At 41.9% G+C, this 21283-nt stretch overlaps 2 protein-coding genes across 2 annotated transcripts in view; one reads left to right on the top strand and one right to left on the bottom strand.

Moving 5' to 3' along the window:
* rpf2 (ribosome production factor 2 homolog) overlaps positions 1 to 21283 on the top strand; it is an 81429-nt gene that overhangs the window by 34675 nt on the left and 25471 nt on the right. The gene's annotated exons all lie outside the window — the stretch shown is intronic.
* LOC132107140 (CMP-sialic acid transporter-like) overlaps positions 15298 to 21283 on the bottom strand; it is an 8741-nt gene continuing 2755 nt past the window's right edge. Inside the window, exons 3-8 of the mRNA XM_059513352.1 lie at positions 19013 to 19172; positions 18478 to 18630; positions 18162 to 18228; positions 17914 to 18090; positions 17629 to 17763; positions 15298 to 16391 (exon numbers count right to left, since the gene is read on the bottom strand). Coding sequence (XP_059369335.1) covers positions 16258 to 16391; positions 17629 to 17763; positions 17914 to 18090; positions 18162 to 18228; positions 18478 to 18630; positions 19013 to 19172 — 826 coding nt within the window. The 3' untranslated portion in view covers positions 15298 to 16257. The remainder of the gene's footprint in view (positions 16392 to 17628; positions 17764 to 17913; positions 18091 to 18161; positions 18229 to 18477; positions 18631 to 19012; positions 19173 to 21283) is intronic.

Raw genomic sequence — 21283 nt, 5'->3', positions numbered from 1 at the left:
TATCGGGAAATTGAGGTCTTTATATCATCTGTTTGTTGATTGCCAGAGTGTAAAGTCATTTTGGAAAGATTTTTTTTTTTTTTTTTTACTTGTTCAGTTAAAATTAATATAATGATAACACTTAATGTGAAAGAAATTATTTGCTACTTTGAGGATGATGATAAAAATATTCACAATTTTGTAAATTTTATCATCCTGAATGGCACATTTTTCATTCATAAATGTAGATTGTCAAAATCAACTCCTTTATACAAGGTTTTCTCTGACGAACTCACTCTGTTAATGAAGTCTCTTAAAATTGTAAACAATTCAAAAGCTTCATCAAAAAAGGCAATTATATTCCTACAGAATTTGTGACATAACACAGGCAATCATCTGAGATCAGCTCGATTAGAGAAAGGAGAAATGATTTAATGAGATTAAAAAAGCACTGGGTGGACTTCTATCATAGTAGAGTCGTGTTCACACGACACACGGCCAACACACATGAAATATCTTGTGTTGCTGCTGCGGAGACTCACAGAACAAAGACAGTACTGCTGATGGAAGAGGTTATAAGGGTCTTTACACTTGTTCACGCTTCATAAAAACCAACACAACATTTCAAATACAAAAACTATGTCTTCAATTTCACACTATAAACTTTCAAATGCTCCAGCTTTTATTCTGACAGATTACTGGTGAAATTCTGCAAACTTCTTCACACAAAAAGGTTGGAAATGATACAAATGTGAATGCAAATGAAGTGACCCTTGTGTTTGCAAACACACCTTAAATTCACAGTGGCAGTAGAGATGCAGCATGAACTGTGGAGTGCTGACTATATACTGAATCTCCTGAAATCATCTCTGCTCTCTGTTGTCTCAGTCTGCTCAAGTGTTATTGGCAAGTAGGTCTTTTTGCCACCATGTCTACATATCAAACATCTGTATGGATCAGTGTTTTGATTGTGTAAAATGTAGTGCTAATTTCGCTAAGGTTAATTTGAGGATTTATTAGTTTTTTTCAGACATCAGATGTGATGGGGTTTGTGGCTTAATACTTTAAAACAAAGTGTAGCATGGCAAAGATGACGTAGCATTTCCACCACAGAAGTGAGCACTCATGATCAAATACACAGTGGGTTCAGGACAGAGACACACCTTTCAAAATATACTTTGAACTTAATGACCATAAACGTAGTAATTCTCTGATTGACACACCTACTAAACAAGCATCTTGCAGTGTTATGTGCATTAGATATCTTTGCAGGATCTTTTGCCTTGTTTTTTTAAGAACATGAAACACTCTGGTTCCAGTCACCTGACACTATTAGTTGACCACAAATCATCCCACAATCCACATCCAAAACACATGCGAATGAAGCTCCTCTGTGTTCCTCCGGCACAGATGTGTCACAAGATTCTGTAGAAATCTTGGAGATATTCAATTGTGTCTCTGAATCCAGATCATTTTATGACATGGTGGTGGTACTGTTCTTCTGGAGAGAATATATATATATATATTTTGTCATATATTCTGTTGAATGCTTCCTTGAGCTGGTTTTAGCCTGATCTTAGATACTGCTTTACAGCTGTTTTCATTCTTGAAACTGACATTGTTCCTCTTGATTTAAATGCAGTTTCATGTTGCCTTAAAGCCCAGTGAAGCCTAGAGCCTGCATCTGTGATCAAACCATTGGTTTATCTATTTGTAACTCCTTTACTAATGTGCACTGAATTCATTTATTTGTGTTTGGCTAAAACATAAGAGGGGTCATTATTGATAATGTCAAATCTCAACACCAGAATTATTGTATTAAATAAATTTTTCAGTGTATTTACCAGATGCCGCCAGAAGACATCTGTGTGGTGGGGGAGGCGTGGTTTAGCGAGGTCTGCAACGGGAGAGCGAGTGAGGAGACGCGCGGTGGTAAGTGGATCAGGTGAAAGACGATTAACACCTCGGTCTCATTACAGTGATTGGCGTGGGGAACCGGCATTTAAGCCGGCGGAGGACCGACGGAGAATGAGAGAGACGGGGACGTAAGGAGCTGGAGAGCTGCCGACCGAGAAAGACGAAGACTGCAGTAGTGCAACGTAAATAGAGACCGTGAAGTGCGCGCACCTGCCGCGATTGTTTGTTTTATTTTATTATTGTTTAAATAAAGTATCCCACAAGCCCCGTACGCCGACCCCGGTCTCCTTCCTCTTTATTAGACTGAACATACCACACTGGTGCCGAAACCCGGGAGGAAGGAGAACGATTCCGCCATGCAGACTCCATCAGGACCATCGGGATCGCCGTTTGCGGACATCATAACATCGCTCGCGGGCCTGCATCAGGAACACCACAAAGCCCTGCTGGATCTGGCCCAGAAGGCTGCACAACAACTGCCCGTCCCGAACCTCCTGGTCTATGCCGACCTTAGAAGAGCCATCCTCCAGAGGGTCGGCCTCAGCCCCGAGCAACACCGTCAGCGCTTCCGGTCGCTGGAACTGACCGAAGCGGGCCGACCCTTTGTCTTGGCACAGCAGCTCTGGGACTCGTGCCGCAAATGGCTGTTGGCCGGAGGAAGCGACGCCGAGACCATCATCAGCACGGTGGTACTGGAACAGTTCATCTCCTGTCTCCCGAAGAGGACCGCCCAGTGGGTCCAGTACCGCCCGGCGGAGCTGGATCTGGCCATCCAACTGGCGGAGGATCAGCTGGCGGCGTGCTTCGGGGTCGGCGAGCCCCTTCCTTCTGTTTCTCTCTCTCTCTCTTCCCCTGTCTCCCCCTCTCCCCCTGCCCCAAAATCTGTCCCTCTCCCTAGGTCCCGTTGGGCGGGGCCACCGAGGCCTGCCCCCCGCTGGAAGATGGGGACGGAGCCTGCAGCCGGGGCGCGAGGCCCTGTACGGGAATGGCCACGCCTCACCGAGAGGGGAGCGAGGAGCCTTCTGCTGCTTCCCCACGCCAATCCACTGACCCACTTCCTGCCACTAGGGTGGCCGTTAGTCCACGCCTCCGGCATCCGCTTATCTTGGGAACTAATTGGCCAGCGTTTCAGCAATTATTGGGGTGTTTGACAGTGGATGCCGTCGGGGGAAAGAACCGGCCGGGGGGCAGGCAAGCGCGCAGGTGGGAGAATCTGTGCCAGGACCTAGCGGGCCGGTCTCAGGGGAACCGAGCGGCGTGGCGGGGCTAAACCTTTCCAGTCGCGATGACTTTCCCCTGGAACAATCCCAGGACGAAACACTCAAACATGCCTTCGAGCAGGTCCGTTCTATCGATGGGCAGGTTCTCCACCCTGAGCATCCGCTATCCAATCCGTATTTTGCCATTATCAAGGACCGGTTGTATCGAGTGACCTGCGACGCTCAGACAAAAGAGAATACAACCCAATTGTTAGTACCTCGGAGCTGTCGGGAAATGCTTTTCGAGACGGCGCTCTGTAATCCTATGGCAGGGCACTTAGGAGTAACGGCGACACTAAATCGTCTAACGACCCGATTCTTTTAGCCGGGCATTCACGAGAACGTGCGCAGGTGGTGCGCGTCTTGTCGGGAATGTCAGTTGGTAAACCCACCGGCCACCCCAAAAGCACCATTGCGCCCTATTCCTCTAGGGCAGGTCCCCTTCGAACGAATTGGTATGGACCTTATCGGGCCGTTAGCACGATCGGTACGGGGACATCGTTTCGCGTTAGTCTTAGTGTATTACGCGACATGATATCCTGAAGCGGTGGCGCTCCGCAACATCTCGGCGAAGAGTGTGGCGGACGCCCTGTTTCGTTTAATCTCCCGTGTGGGAATCCCAAAGGAGATTCTCACGGACCAGGGCAACGCGTTTATGTCATGCACGTTAAGCGAATTGTACGGATTGTTGGGCATTTAAGCGGTGCGAAACCAGCGTCTATCACCAACAAGCGGACGGCTTGGTCGAACGGTTTAATCGCACATTAAAAACCATGATCCGGAAGTTCGTACAAGAAGAAGCGAAAAATTGGGACCGTTGGCTAGAACCCCTCTTATTTGCGGACGTGTTTTCTCCCCTACCTGGTCGTACTGACCTGATTCAGCACCATATTGAGACAGAGCCAGGTGTCGTAGTTCGCATCCGGCCATATAGATTGCCTGAACACAAGAAAAAAGTAGTTCAGACTGAATAAGAGGCCATGCTGGGGATGGGAGTAATCGAGGAGTCACACAGTGATTGGGCGAGCCCGATAGTTTTGGTGCCTAAAACGGACGGCTCGGTGCTGTTTTGTGTACACTATCGCAGGGTGAACACAGTATCCAAATTTGATGCTTATCCAATGCTGCTGATTGACGAGTTGCTCGATCGGTTAGGTACGGCTTGCTTTTACTCGACATTGGACTTAACGAAGGGATATTGGCAGATCCCCTTATCTTCCATGTCCAATGAAAAAACAGCCTTCACCACGCCGTTTGGATTACACCAATTTGTTACGCTTCCTTTCGGTTTGTTCGGGGTCCCAGCTACGTTTCAGCGCCTCATGGATCGAGTGCTGCGGCCCCATGCTGCATATGAAGCGGCTGGATGATATTATCATCTATAGTGGGGACTGGCAGCAGCATATGGAGCATGTGAAGGCGGTCCTCAGGGCGCTGAGACGGGCGGGGCTAACGGCCAACCCGAAGAAGTGCGCAGTTGGGCGGGTGGAGGTAAAGTATCTGGGCTTCCACTTGGGCCACGGGCAGGTGCGTCCCCAAAGCAGCAATTGCGACCTGCCCCAGGCCCAAGACCAAAAAGGAGGTGAGGCAGTTCTTGGGGCTGGCGAGATGTGGTTTAGCGAGGTCTGCAACGGGAGAGCGAGTGAGGAGACGAGTGGTGGTAAGTGGATCAGGTGAAAGACGATTAACACCTGGGTCTCGTTTCAGTGATTGGCGTGGGGAACCGGCATTTAAGCCGACGGAGGACCGACGGAGAATGAGAGAGACGTGGACTCGTGGGAGTAAGGAGCTGGAGAGCTGCCGACCGAGAGAGACGAAGACTGCAGTAGTGCAATGTAGAAAGAGACAGTGAAGTGCGCGCACCTGCCGCGATTGTTTGTTTTGTTTTATTATTGTTTAAATAAAGTATCCCACGAGCCCCGTATGCCAACCCCGGTCTCCTTCCTCTTTATTAGACTGTACATACCACAATCTGTTTCACCCGTATCCAAGTTCACAAAACTCTATTAATCAAAGGTTTTCTGTCAGCCTGAGAGGTCGTGATGATCATAAAAACTAAGCAGAATGTATTGAATATTCTTAGTTATGTATGTTTTGATGCTCAGACTGCTTTGTCTGACTGGCACAAATTCAGCAAGTGATTCACATCAACATCCAATAAAACCTTGAAATCGAGACATTCCCTCTTATCTGTGAAGACAAATGTTACATGAACCGCACGAACAACGATATCAAGCACTGCAAGAGCAAGGAAAACAATTACCAATTTAACATGAAAATAATTATAAACAATAGTGCAAACTTGCTTTTTGAATGTAAAGCACAACACAGATGTATGGCTTACACACACAGGCAGCTAGTGAAACATCCTCAGGTCCTTCAATGCATTCTCTTCTACTTCACTTCACTGAAAACCATTTAACTATTACAGCATAAGTGTGTGTGTGTGTGTGTCAGGTGTGTTCATGTGGCGTTCAGGCTGGTGCAGGGCATGAGCATGTGCCGCAGGGAGGTGGTATTCCTGGAGGATGTGGTGGAGTCGTCGTGCAGAAGGATCCTCAACAAAATGAGGCGGTCCAGCAGTGAGAGAAAACACTTACTGATTACCCTAACAATAACTGATCATAACCATAACTGACCATCCCTAACCATAACTGACCATCACTAACCATAACTGACCATCACTCATCATAACTGATCATCACTAACCATAACCCTAACTGACCATCACTAACCATAACTGACTATCACTAACCATAACCATAACTGACCATCACTTACCATAACTGACCATCACTAATGATAATTGATCATCACTAACCATAACCATGACTGATCATCACTAACCATAACTGACTATCACTAACCATAACCATAACTGACCATCACTAACCATAACTGATCATCACTAACCATAACTGACCATCACTAACCATAACTGATCATCACTAACCATAACCATGACTGATCATCACTAACAATAACTGACTATCACTAACCATAACCATAACTGATCATCACTAACCATAACCATAACTGACCATCACTAACCATAACTGATCATCACTAATCATAACCATAACTGACCTTCACTAACCATAACTGATCATCGTGATCAAGTCGTGCAGAAGGATCCTCAACAAAATGAGGCGGTCCAGCAGTGAGATAAAACACTTACTGATTACCCTAACAATAACTGATCATAACCATAACTGACCATCCCTAACCATAACTGACCATCATTAACCATAACTGACCATCACTCAGCATAACTGATCATCACTAACCATAACCCTAACTGACCATCACTAACCATAACTGATCATCACTAACCATAACCCTAACTGACCATCACTAACCATAACTGATCATTACTAACCATAACTGACTATCACTAACCATAACCGTAACTGACCATCACTTACCATAACTGACCATCACTAATGATAACTGATCATCACTAACCATAACCATGACTGATCATCACTAACCATAACTGACTATCACTAACCATAACCATAACTGACCATAACTAACCATAACTGATCATCACTAACCATAACCATAACTGACCATCACTAACCATAACTGACTATCACTAACCATAACCATAACTGACCATAACTAACCATAACTGATCATCACTAACCATAACCATAACTGACCATCACTAACCATAACTAACCATCACTAACCATAACTGATCATCACTAACCATAACCATGACTGATCATCACTAACCATAACTATCACTAACCATAACCATAACCGATCATCACTAACCATAACCATAACTGACCATCACTAACCATAACTGATCATCACTAATCATAACCATAACTGACCATCACTAATCATAACTGATCATCACTAACCATAACCATAACTGACCATCACAAACCATAACTGACCATCACTAATCATAACTGATCATCACTAACCATAACCATAACTGACCATCACTAATCATAACTGATCATCACTAACCATAACCATAACCATAACTGACCATCACTAACCATAACTGATAATCACTAATCGTAACTGATCATCACTAACCATAACCATAACTGACCATCACTAACCATAACTGATCATCACTAACCATAACTGACCATCACTAATCACTACTAACCATAAATTATCATCATTAACCATAACCATAACTGACTATCAGTAACCATAACTGATCATCACTAACCATAACTGACCATCACTAACCATAACTGATCATCACTAACCATAACCATAACTGACAATCACTAACATAACCATAACTGATCATCACTAACCATAACTGACCATCACTAACCATAACTGATCATCATTAACCATAACCATAACTGACCCTAACTTACCATAACATACTGTTTCTGTGACTTTACAAAAGAGGAAAAAACATATTAGAGATTGATTACGTTGGTCAGAGGAGAGAGGTCAATTTTACCTGCGTACATTGTGTTAGAAAAGATTAATGTACAAAACAACAACAAGATTTATGATCGTTTCACAAGTATATGAAAAGGGTCTATTGCTAAAAGTATTGAAATTGACAAAACATCTTTACGTTTCTTAACAATTATTCACTAGCTGCATGCAAAAAAATTAAAATAAAACGGTGACCAGTCAGATTCGTTTAATTTGTCAGTTTACCGGTACTACGGTAGTATCGCGATACTAAGGGTCCAAAATACTGATGGCGCCACTGTACTTTTTTAACGGATATCGTCATTACGGTTCTACCGTAAGTACTGTTGTATATGTGGCTTGTGGGGCAGTTGATAAAACGTTCGAATAATTGTGTTGCAAATAAACAATTTAGCGTCTTTTTGTCTTCCTGTCGTCTTCCTGGAGTGCCCCTTTAAGCGTGCAAAAATACCTGTGTAGAATTTGCGCCTTTTATACCATATATGTTTTTATTTTATTTTTTTTACAAGCATCTGATTCAGTTCATTTGATAACTACAACATCCTACTGGATGTTGTAGTTTCCCATTTAAAGATAGTCCATAAAATAATATTTTTTTCAACATTTCATGTTTGTATTTGGCATTTTATTTTTAAAACTTCATATATAAAATAAATACGCATTATTTATGCAGTTGTAATTGCAGTGTCACTTCAAGTGCAGCTTCTGTGCCAATTCTGCAATTCTAAAACGTACTGATTTCATTTGATTAATTACTGTCATATCAGACTGATTTTATTGTATTAAATGTACAGTACTAACATACAACTTAAATGTAAATGTATATTTTCTGTATTTTATCGTAGGCCTATTAAAAATTGTTTATGCATTTTACAAACAAACAGAATCTAAGTAATTAATTTCATTGTTTCTTATTGTTATTTTTTTCAGAATCAGATCCATGCTGCCCTAATTGGTACCCAAAGCCACAGTTAACCCTGCCACTGCAGCCCATCATCGACAGCCTCCTTGAGAAATCCAAGAAATTCAATTCTTAATGCAATGTTAATGCTTAGTACACTGAGAAGAGTTTCAATTTGCAAGACTTCGTTACTGTACAGATGGAGTACATGCATGGCACATTTTAATCAGTTGCTTCATGATTCAATTTTCAATTCAATTCAAGTTTATTTGTATAGCGCTTTTTACAATACAAATCGTTACAAAGCAACTTTACAGAAAATTATGTTTCTACAATATTTAGTAGTAGCTAGTAGTTTGTGCACGTTTGACAGGATTTTAGAAAAATAAAAAAAATAATAATAATACAAGACGTAGTCAGCTAGATGATGAACGATCAATATTATTAATTAATTGTAATTATATGATGCAGTCACACATGTAGCAATAATTGTTAGTTCTGTTTGTTGATTCAAGGTTAGGATCATCTGGGGTCCTCTGAGGGTCAGCATCATCAGGAAACATGGTGTTAGCTTTCACTGTTATACTGATGATACTCAGCTCTATATTTCTTCGCGGCCCGGTGAAACACACCAATTTGAAAAACTAATGGAATGCATAGTCGCTATAAAAACTGGATGACGAGTAATTTCTTACTGCTAAATTCTGAAAAAACAGTGGTGTTAATTATAGGACCTAAAAACTCTGCATGTATTCACAGAACACTGTCTAAGACTTGATGGTTGCTCTGTCAATTCTTCATCATCAGTTAGGAACCTAGGTGTGCTATTTGATCGCAATCTTTCCTTAGAAAGCCACGTTTCTAGCATTTGTAAAACTGCATTTTTCCATCTCAAAAATATATCTAAATTACGGCCTATGCTCTCAATGTCAAATGCAGAAATGTTAATCCATGCATTTATGACCTCAAGGTTAGATTATTGTAATGCTTTATTGGGTGGTTGTTCTGTACGCTTAGTAAACAAACTACAGCTAGTCCAAAATGCAGCAGCAAGAGTTCTTACTAGAACCAGGAAGTATGACCATATTAGCCCGGTCCTGTCAACACTGCACTGGCTCCCTATCAAACATCGTATAGATTTTAAAATATTGCTTATTACTTATAAAGCCCTGAATGGATTAGCACCTCAGTATTTGAATGAGCTCCTTTTACATTATAATCCTCTACGTCCGCTACGTTCTCAAAACTCAGGCAATTTGATAATACCTAGAATATCAAAATCAACTGCAGGCGGCAGATCCTTTTCCTATTTGGCGCCCAAACTCTGGAATAACCTAGCTAACATTGTTCGGGAGGCAGACACACTCTTGCAGTTTAAATCTAGATTAAAGACCCATCTCTTTAACCTGGCTTACACATAACATACTAATATGCTTTTAATATCCAAATCCGTTAAAGGATATTAGAATATGTGCAACAAAAATGCGCTAAGAGCAGCAAATGATTGCATGGAGTTACGGTAAGGTGCCCTGAGAGCAGCATTAGAATATCTGCAACAAAAATGCGCTGAGAGCAGCAAATGATTGCATGGAGATACAGTAAGGTGCCCTGAGGGTGGCATTAGAATATCTGCAACAAAAATGAGCTAAGAGCAGCAAATGAATGTTGCATGGAGATACGGTAAGGTACCCTGAGGGAAGTATTAGAATTTATGCTGCAAAAATACCCTTAAAGCAGCAAATTAATGTTGCACTTAAATACGACAAGGTGCTCTAAAACCAGTATTAGAATATATGCATAAAAAAATGCAGACAAGCATTTTGTTGTATGTAAGGTTAGCTATGAAAAAATGCTCTGGGAACAGCAACAATACCACAGCAGCGTAACTTGCTATTATAGCCAGTAAAAGTGATATTAGAATATAAGCTAACATTAGCTATTATCCTTTCTCAGAGCTAGCTAATGTTGTGAGTTAGCTTACTTACATTATTTAGCTAGCTAGTTAAATAACAGCTCGATAGAAAAAATAAGCTTTAACCTTACTTGTTATATATACTTCATTATCTAGACATTTTAATGTAATAATCTAATATAGTTCAACATAAAACACAACATTACCTTAACTTAAAATCCAAATACTTCAATATTTTGACATTTTAATGTAATAATCAAATATAGTTCAACAGAAAACATAACATTACCTTAACTGCAACGATCTCCTTAGCGTGATTCTCCCGCGTCCTGAGAAAAAAAATTCAAATAATCCATGTCCCGCCTCCTGCTGTCGCTGATTGGATGACTGAGAGAACCAATAAGATGCAATGCTGCCCTGAGAACATATTTCAATAACTAAAAGTCTAATCTGCTGTCGAAGGCAGGAGGGGGAGAAGTCGTCGCCCGGGACCCGGCTCGAGTCCTCCGCTGTGGATAGTGATGGCAAAATCGAGGCCTCGTGAACCAATGAAACAGTTGAACCAAATGTGCCATATTGTTTCGAGGCTTCGAATCAATCCGACACCCGTCTCAACGGTGACACCTAGTGGTCACTTGCAGGTGTTGATCTGAAACAACCTTGACGAGCCATTAAAAAAATGTGTTGTTTTTTTATTATTATAATGTTCTAATATGTGAAGCTTGTAACCTATAGGCTCCTCACTGTGCATAATGTTATTTTGGTCATGAAAAATGAATATTAATAAAAGAAATCAAGCCACAAAGTCTCACTTTTTTAGAGATTTTTATTCAAAAATATTAATTTATCTGCTGTGGAAGGACTTAGCCTACTTCTTTTTTTACAGATAATTTCTCCAGCCTTTGAAAAAATCCTCTCACAAGGGACACTTGTTGCTGGCATACAAAGATATTTTTTTGCAAGGACATACAAATGAGGAAAGATTACTGCTCTCTCTTTCCAGTAAGTTAGTGGATCGTGAGTTCTGGGCAAATACGCATCGTTGATGTATTTTTTCACTTCCACTGTGGCATCAGCTGTAGCATTGTGTATCATCTTTGTGATGGATGCGAGTATCAAAAAGTTCCCATAAACTGTCCTGTGTTTCTACTGGTGTTGATGTTGATGGTGATGTTGATGGTGATGATGATGGGTGTGATGTTGACATTTCTGGGTCTGAATAAAAATGAAAACAGCAATTAGTAACAAATCCTAAACTGACGGCATATATGAAGGATATATTATATTACATGATTCAGATTACATAACATAACACAGACTGAAACTGCTCACCAGGATTTGTGTTTGAACACATCAGTGAAGCACACTCCAGTGTGATATGCTTTTCAGCTTCCTGGGCTTTGGCAGCATTTCCAAATGCCACATTTTTGAACCTTGGGTCCAGCAGTGTAGCCAGTGCCAAGGCTCTCATAACCTCCACATCTGGAGTGCAGACCTTCTTGCAGATGTGAGCCTATGAGCCAAAACAGGAGAAACACATATTTATAATAATGACAATAATATGACAGTTATGGCCAATCACATGGGTAGTATGGTCATTGTGGCCTACCTAATTGAACAGTTGATTCCTGCGTTGCATTTCCTTTTTTCTGTGCAAGCTTGTGCTGCAACATCCTGTACAGTGGTATAAGCTTTGAAGCAGACACTCTCTTTTCCTCTGACATCTCTGTTGTTGCGAGTTTGAATGGTTGCAGTATTGACAATGATTGTTCAATAATGTCATAATCAATACTTGTCAGGGGAGCAGTATCATTGTTTAAGTTGGAAAGTGCAGCAGCCACTGGTTCACGTTGGTCATACAAGCGCTGTAGCATGTCAAATGTGCTGTTCCATCTCGTGTCAACCTCCTGTATCAGTTTCAGAGTTGGTCTTCCCATCAAGCTCTGCATCTCCACAAGCTTGTCCTTTGCTTTGCAGCTGGATCTGAACAACCCCACTATCTTTCTGGCCTTCTGGCATATTTCATTGATGACTGGGGTTTGATCTAGTGCCTTTTTCACAATCAAATTTAAAGTATGAGCAAAACATGGGACATGGCGAAGGTGGAGTAGCTGGGCACTTAAGATCATGTTAGATGCATTGTCAGTCACCATGCACTGAACTTTGGAGGTTATTCCCCACTCAGCCATTAGCAAGGCTTTAGCCTCCATGAGATGCTGGGCTGTGTGGGTTTGGTAAAACCTCCTTACACCCAGTACAACAGTTGCCATTTTTGCCTCTGGTGTTATGTAATGGCAAGTCACACCAAGATATCCATCCATATTAATGGAGGACCACATGTCAGCTGTAAGGCTAACAAATTCGGCCTTTTGTAGGTCCTCCATTGTCTTCTCCTTGGCTTTGTTGTACTTTTCGCTGACCATTATTTTAAGCACCTTCCGGGATGGGAGGACATAGCTTGGATCAAGCTTGTTCACAAATGCCCTGAATCCCTCATCGTCCACGATGGTGAAGGGCTGCAGATCCTTCACCACCATGTTTATAAGAGCCTCATCCAATTCCCTCTGTCTGGCTTTTAAAAGAGAAGACAAAACATACTTTCAGACAAATACATTGGAAAAATACAGCTTCAATTAGTGCACATCTATTAAAAGTATAGCCTACTGGTTCATTATTTGGAAACCTTCCAGTGTTTATAATCAGTGCTTTATATAACTTATAAACTTTATAAACAGTGTCCCAAAAGGTTGTAATTATATTTCAATTATAATTATATCCCAAACAATGCATACCTTGCTTAGATGGCCCAGCAGTGTCAGTAGCAGGCCTAGGTACAGGGGGATGCCATCCTCTGCACCCTGCAAAATGGCAGGATGAGTGCTCCTCAAATGGCGCATCATGGATGATGTATTGTTGCAGTAGGCTAGCTGCCGATCACAATACACACATCTCACTTTATTTGGGGTTTCTAAATGGAAATGCTCCCACACCACAGATGTACGGCATCTCTTCTGGGGAGCTTCCATTTTATCTATCTATCCAAATCTATCTATCTATATATGAATCGATCTATGTATCTAGATATGTATCTATAATCTATGTATCTATATATGTACCTATCTATAATATATGTATTTATATATGTATCTGTAATCTATCTATATATGTATCTATCTATAATATATGTATTTATATATGTATCTGTAATCTATCTATATATGTATCTATCTATTAATCTAGCTGTCTATATATATTTATATCTATGTATCTATTAATGTGTCACTATATGTATACTCTGTCTGTCTCCAGCCTCTCAGTCAATGTGTTGTGTAAATTTAAATGTAAGTCTAAATTGCCTATAACTAATCAAATCGCACTATGTCACTATATCACCAAAAATCCGCTATCTCAAAGTCAAACTCCTCTCACAAAAACCCACGAGGTCAAAATGCGTTTATTTCACTTTTATACAGATGTGCGATTGTGTGGTCTGTTCCCGACCGTTCCAATCAAACGCTGATTCGGCGGACCACACCTGATGAAACAATTAGTGAAACACTTCAAGGCTTCGTTTGGTCATAGTCACGTGACATGGGTGTTTCGAATCACGCTTCGGATCAGTGTTTCGACACATCTGCGCTTCGGGATCTCGCAAAGCTTCGGAACGACTGTTTCGCTTCAGCCATCCTTAGCTGTGGATGCACCCAGGGTCCGTGGTGTCCCGGCGTCGCAGTGAAGGACATCTGGGAAGATCGCGTCCTGGGTGCACCGGGCCTGTGCAGAGAAACACACGGAGTAGACGTGGTGGGACTGTTAGCAGATCGCTGTATACTTACCCCGGACTTGTGAGCGTCATTCCGGGATGATTCCGGCGCGACTCTCCGCTCTCTCAGCTGGGCCTGCCTTTCCTTCAGGTCGCAAATCTGCTTCCCCACGGCCTCGAGCTCGAGCTGCACAGAGTGGAGAAATTCATCCGCCATTAAAGCAAGTAACAGTGAGTACAGCAGTGGTAATGTGTGTGAATAGAGTATTAGCAATGTTAGCGCAGTTAGCTGCAACCACGCCGCTGATGCTAACGGGCTAAAAGCTAATAGCGGACCCGGGAGATCAAAATAAAACTAGTGATAGCGAGGCGCTCTGATTGTTTTTGTTGTAGAATACAATAGAGGATATATTCACACGTTATATAAACGGAGACGATGATGTATAAAATTGATTTTTGAGTTAAAAATAGTCAATGAAAAGAATATAGTGACGGAGCTCAAACGCAGTACAGCCGCCAACAACATGACTGTTCTTGAGTTTTTCAAAGAGCCAGTTTTTCATTCTCATTAAAAAAAATATATATTCTGAGGACAATTTGGTCTGTTTTCATTTATATCTTAGTATTTCTCACAATTTGCTTCATTTTGTAGATCTGCATTTTTAATTAATACAATATGGCATGATATCGTGATACTTCAGCTGGAATATGATCGTAACTTTTGTTTATGGTATCGTGACAACCTTAGTTAGGAGGAAAAAAAAGGTAATTCTGACTTTTTATCTCACAATCCTAACTTTATCTCATGCAATTCTGAGAACAGAAAGAATTGGCAGTTTCTAGCCCATCTTCATTTACATCTCACCATTCCAAGAAAAAAGTCAGAATTGTGAGAGAAGGGGTTGCAATTACTTTTTTTATTCAGTGGTGCAAATGGCTTCCATAATTATTATTAGTAGTAAATGTAGTTTTATTATTGTTGTAATAATAGAGGCTTGGTTTTGACTCGTGCGCTGATGGTTTTCAGATATGATGAAGGAGCTGCAGCTTCCTGATGACTCTCAGGTACAGACGCCTCTCATCACACATCCATCATCTTTATCAACTCCTCATCTACACAAATGATCAACACTGGGTCTTTTGTTAAAATAGTTTTATTGTAAACCAAAAATTCATTCATTTGAATAAATGTAGCATTAATACAGATGCTGCATTTACTGCATCTGACAGATTTTCTCATCGACACCCTAAAGCTTAAAAAAAAAAAATGCAGTTTCCCACTTTAGTTCTGCCTTTTGACGTGATCCTTATGGTCTGATGGTTAAATACACAACTGTCATCATCTTTTGCTGCAGAAGAGCAATTGTGAGTTAATATTCTGTTGTCTTTGCTGGAATGTAATGTGTACAAAGTAACATTTTTCTTCTAAACATGAACCGTACACAATAGGCACTGGAATAAACCCACATCTGCTGTGCAAGCCACTTTGTGTGTTGTAGTGCTGCCTTCAGCATCAAGCCACTGCTACGATAAGAACCCAGAGCGAAGCTATGCTTACATGCTGCCCCCTCATCTGATTACATTACTGCTGGAACACATCAATCATATTTTCTACATAAAGTGCTCAAGATTTGTATAATAGGGCAGCAGCTCCACTGACATCTTTCTTCATTTCTAAACGCATCATATCAAGTGTTGAATGGAAGAAGTGTAAAGCACATGTAAATAGACCCGCTGTGGTCTGTCCTCATGATTCATCAACACTCAGAGACCGTCCTGGATGACGAGGCCTTCTCCAAACACACCATTCAACATTTGCTCTGTAATGTACGGCTACACAAACCCACAAGGATCCTTGTGTTCAGCTTGCGCCAATATTTAAGAACACTTATACAAATAACATTGGCAATCTAAACAAAAAAACCAGTGGGAAGAGCACAGGCACGTTCAGTGAAGGGTCTGGCATCACATCAGTGTTCGTCACGTGCAGCAGTGAATCTGCATCAAGAGCTAGAAATTAAATTATACAGAGAAATAAACCAAAGCGCTCCAGTGCGCCCCCCCCCACCACCACCATCACAGAGCCCCCTGCGGTCCATCAGCCCGCCATGAGCTTCTGTGTGTCCTCTTCGCCTGCGCTGGGCTTCTGCAGTCTGCTGGTGTCTTGTTTGGGCAGGCCGTACAGATAGATGGACACACACACCAGCAGCGCTCCGCCGAGGAAAGTGACCGCTGCAGAGAGCAAAGACAACACACACGGCTCCTGAATCACTGCAGCACGACAACAGCAAGGCACTACAGGCAAAAGCATGATTCTAACACTTTGTTTAAAGGTGTCCTTGTTAGACACGATTCATGTACTTACATTATAACAACAACAAACAATGAATAATAACATGTGAGTAGTCAAAGTCAAATCCTAACCTTACACATATAATAAATAAAGCAGATGAATTTAATATCACTCAGTACTTTAATTTATAATCACACTGTAACAAGGACACCTAAAAATAAAGCGTTTTTTTTTCAGGCGTTGTCTATTCTGAGATTTTGGTCTGTTTTGCTCCATATCATGTCTTCTTTTGGACTTGTAAAAGAAAACACTCAAAACACATGAATGCCGGTGTTTATTACACTTTATCTACTTGTGTTAGTTTCAATCCCTATCTTTGAAGGCGTTGGGTTTGTCTCCACTTCAGCAGCTCTTACACACTCCACACTTTTACAGTCTATATTCTGAAGATATATCAGTCACACTGATCATACAGCATTTTATGAACCTGAGGTTTAGGGTAAATTAAATTTATTTGTCTTCTGGGAAACATGTAACTATCATCTGTAGCCTCTGAAGGACAGTACTAAATAAAAAAGTATGATATTTAGGAAAAATAAGAAAAATGTAAACGGCTTCATTTGGTTCAAAAGTTTTCACCCCCTGGCTCTTAATGCATGGTTTCTCCTTCTGGAGCATCAGGGAGTGTTTTTAATAGTTGTGTTTGAATCCCTCAATAGTCCTCAGTCTGAAGAGATGGATCTCAAAATCATACAGTCATTGTTGGAAAGGGTTCAAATACACGCAAATGCTGAAAAACCAAAGAAACTTTGGGAGCTGAAGGATTTTTCTGAAGAACAGCAGAAAGTTGAACTGTTCAGGACACAACTATCTCTAAACACAAACACACAGCTGTGGATCATTCAGCTGACAACACAGTGTTAAGAGTCAGGGGGATGAAAACTTCTGAACCGGCTCAACAATATTTCTCTTTTGTGTAAACTTCTTTTGTGTGAAATATCTTATTCAGGTCAGTACTAAATAAACAATAACATGCATTTTGTATGATTATTTTTCTTATTTTTTTTGGAAAATAATTAACGTTTAGCAGATTCTGCTAGGGGGATTTAAACTTTTGTCCTGAACTGAACATACACCAGCTGATCAGAAGACCACATGACTGAGCGATGCACTCACTGATCTGTAGGCCGAAGAGAACGACAGACGCCACGGTGGACAGGACGATGGCAGCGGCCGCGGAGAAGCCCTTCATGATGTTATCAGTGTATTTGACCACCACAGACGTGTACAATCCTCCCGCGCTGGCCAGCACTGCAGACAGAGAGAGAAACTGTCAAACCGCTCCAGCAGGAGCTCTGCGCTCACAATGACGGGTGTGACCCCCGCTGGAGCCCGTTCCTGCTCAAAGAGCCGTATCCTCCAAACACACACAGGAGTAAAGGTCACGCAGGAGCTACTCACAGACGACCAAGCAGACCCACGGCGTGTATCCATAGAAGAAGCCCTTCTCCAGGACCTGGGCGCCGTCTGTCATGAAGACCCCTATGAGGGTCACCACGATTCCTGACAGGTACATCTGGATGTTTCGCACCCACAGAGACGTGTCCGAACTCTTCAGGACCTTCTCGAAGTACACACCTGATCCCAAACACAGCGTCACTAACGCTCCATATGAGACACCATCAAAAACACGACTGAACACATCGTACCTGCAAACCCTGAGCAGAGCACCGCCACCGCGATCGCCATGAAGCCCAGGAACGGGTTCTGCTCCACCTGAAGCACAGATCAGACACAGCCCACATCAGAACACTGCACTGCTGCTCAACAGAGACGAAAACAGTCAAGTATTATTACTGTTTTCTGTGTGAATCTGTGTTAAACTGTAATGTATTCCTGTGATGCACAGCTGTATTTTCAGCATCATTCCTCCAGTCTTCAGTGTCACATGATCTTCAGAAATCATGAGAATATGCTGATTTAATGTGTGCGATGCTCTGGAGGCTGTCAGTGGATGGGCTGTACCTGGACTTTGGTGGCCTGCGGCGGCGTCCACTGCACCAGCGTGACTCCTCCACACAGCAGGAAGACGGAGAACCACTGCAGGCGGCTCAGAGAGCGGCTGAGCATCAGCACCATACACAGCGCCGTGCAGGGGATCTTCAGCTGATACGTCACCTGACACACACACACACACACACAGCAGGAAGCACTTAGCCAGCGTCAGACGCTGATCTCAGGCATTTACGACTCAAAGAGGATATTCAACGAGAAAAACAGGTACGGCGAGAAATCCCTGTAACTGACAGCAGCAGGACAAATAAGATTTACTTGTGAAATAAGTCACTTCAGAGTTCACTGGCAAACAACAAAACATATCAAGATTCTTCAGTAAACTGATCTTCTCTGGTTTCCTCTGTGAATACGGTTCTGGATAAAAGATGAAAGGGATATGTTCAGTAGACTTGATCTAATCTGGATGTGAGTTTCATCAGACGTGTGTGACGCTTCTTCCCAAATGTCTACTTTAGTGTTGCTGGAGCTCATGGTGTTCAGATACCTGGTAGAGAGCAGCATCCAGGTTACTCAATGCCACGAAGGCCATGTTGTTCTGGACAGCATAGACCACAGACGGCACACTCAGCTTCAGCAGCTCCTTCGGACTCCTGAAGATATTACTGACCACCACACTCCTGCAGCGGCCCCATTCTCCACTCTCCCTGCAGCACACACACACACACACACACACACAGAGATAGAGAGAGATGAGGAGGACACACACACACACACACAGAGATAGAGAGAGATGAGGAGGACACACACACACACACACACAGAGATAGAGAGAGATGAGGAGGACACACACACACACACACACAGAGATAGAGAGAGATGAGGAGGACACACACACACACACACACACAGAGATAGAGAGAGATGAGGAGGACACACACACACACACACAGATAGAGAGAGATGAGGAGGACACACACACACAGAGATAGAGAGAGATGAGGAGGACACACACACAGAGAGATAGAGAGAGATGAGGAGGACACACTCTCTCACACACACACACTCTCTCTCTCTCTCTCACACACACACACACTCTCTCACACACACACACACACAAATAGAGAGAGATGAGGAGGACACACTCTCTCTCTCACACACACACTCTCTCTCTCTCACACACACACACTCTCTCTCTCACACACACACACACACTCAAATTCAAATTCAAATTAGCTTTATTGGCATGACTTGTACAGTATTGCCAAAGCATTGGCAATTACATAGGCAATGAACAAATAATCAATAAAATTAAACCGTAAACAAATGTATGAATATATTTATACAAAAAAGAAAAAAAAGAAATCAGTATCAAATGTAAAAAAAAAAAAATAATATATATATATATATATATATATACACATACATACATACACACACATATATATATATACATATATATATACACATACATACACATACACATATACATATCTACATCAAACAATCAAAATATACAATTATTTATCCATCTGAGGTTCCACTGGTTGTCCTCATTTCATGGCATGTAAAGACATACTTTGCAGCAATTATCTCACATTTGGGCATTTCTCCCAGTATGTATGGGAGTTTCTGTTTGTCTGGTATGTTTTCGAATTCAGGGTATATTTGGGAAATGTTTTCAAAGTGTTTTTGTCTGATTGTATTGTATTTGGGGCATGAGGTCAGAAAGTGCAGCTCTGTCTCGATCTGTCCCCGGTCACACTGGGAGCAGAGTCTCTCCTCCGGTGGGAGCCAGCTCTGTCTGTGGCGACCCTTCTCTATGGCCAGGCTGTGTTCACTCAGTCTGTATGTTGTCAATATTTTTCTCAGTTTAGGGCATTTTATTGTTCTCAGGTAATTTGCCAGTGTGAATTCTCTTTTTAGGGTCAGATAGCATTGTACTTTACTTTGTGTTTTGGTGGTTTCTTTCCAGTATTGGATATATTTTTCTTTCTGCTTGTTGCTAATGTGGTGTGGTCTGCTTGAGCTGGCGCTGCTGTCCTGAGGCTGCTGGGCACTGGTGACTGCAGAGAGTCTCAGGACCAGCTGGCTGAGGGGACTCTTCTCTGGCTTCAGCTCCTGCAAGGTTAGGGCTTTGTGATGATATGTCTGGGGGTTAACTGATTTTAAGTGATTGTAAAATTTAATTGATCTTTTTTTGTATTTTGAGTAAGAGGGGGTATTGGCCGAGCTCTGCTCTGCACAGGTTATTGGGTGTTTTTCTCTGCACCTGTAGGATGCTCTTACAGAACTCGGTATGGAAAGATTCTATGACTGTTTTGTCCCATTTGTCAAATTCATTATTAAGTTTTGGCCCCCAAATTTCACTACCATATAGAATTATTGGTTCTAGTACAAATTGGAAAATTTTTAGCCAGATTTCAATTGGAATATAGATTTTAATGTTTCTTTTTATTGCATAGAAAGCCCTCCTTGCTTTGTCCCTCAGATCTTTCACAGCCATGTTGAGGTTCCCTGTGTATGTAATGTTGAGGCCGAGGTAAGTGTAGTTTTTTGTGTGTTGTAATTTAGTGGTGTCTAGATAGAAATTGTGTGTAACCTGATTTCTGTATTGTTTCTGAAAGATCATTATCTTAGTCTTCGCTGTGTTTACTGTCAGGGCCCAGGTCTGGCAGAATCTCTGCAGGAGGTTAAGGTGCTGCTGCAAGCCTTCTTTAGTAGGTGAGAGCAACACCAAGTCGTCTGCATACAGCAGAGCTCTGATCTCGGTGTTGTTCAGGGTGAGGCCAGGTGCCGTGGAACTCTCGAACTGGTT

The sequence above is a fragment of the Carassius carassius genome, chromosome 27 (genome assembly GCF_963082965.1).
Source record: "Carassius carassius chromosome 27, fCarCar2.1, whole genome shotgun sequence".
Classification (NCBI taxonomy): domain Eukaryota; kingdom Metazoa; phylum Chordata; class Actinopteri; order Cypriniformes; family Cyprinidae; genus Carassius; species Carassius carassius.
Note: the sequence above shows the minus strand (reverse complement) of the source record. Positions and strands in the feature narration are given on the sequence as shown.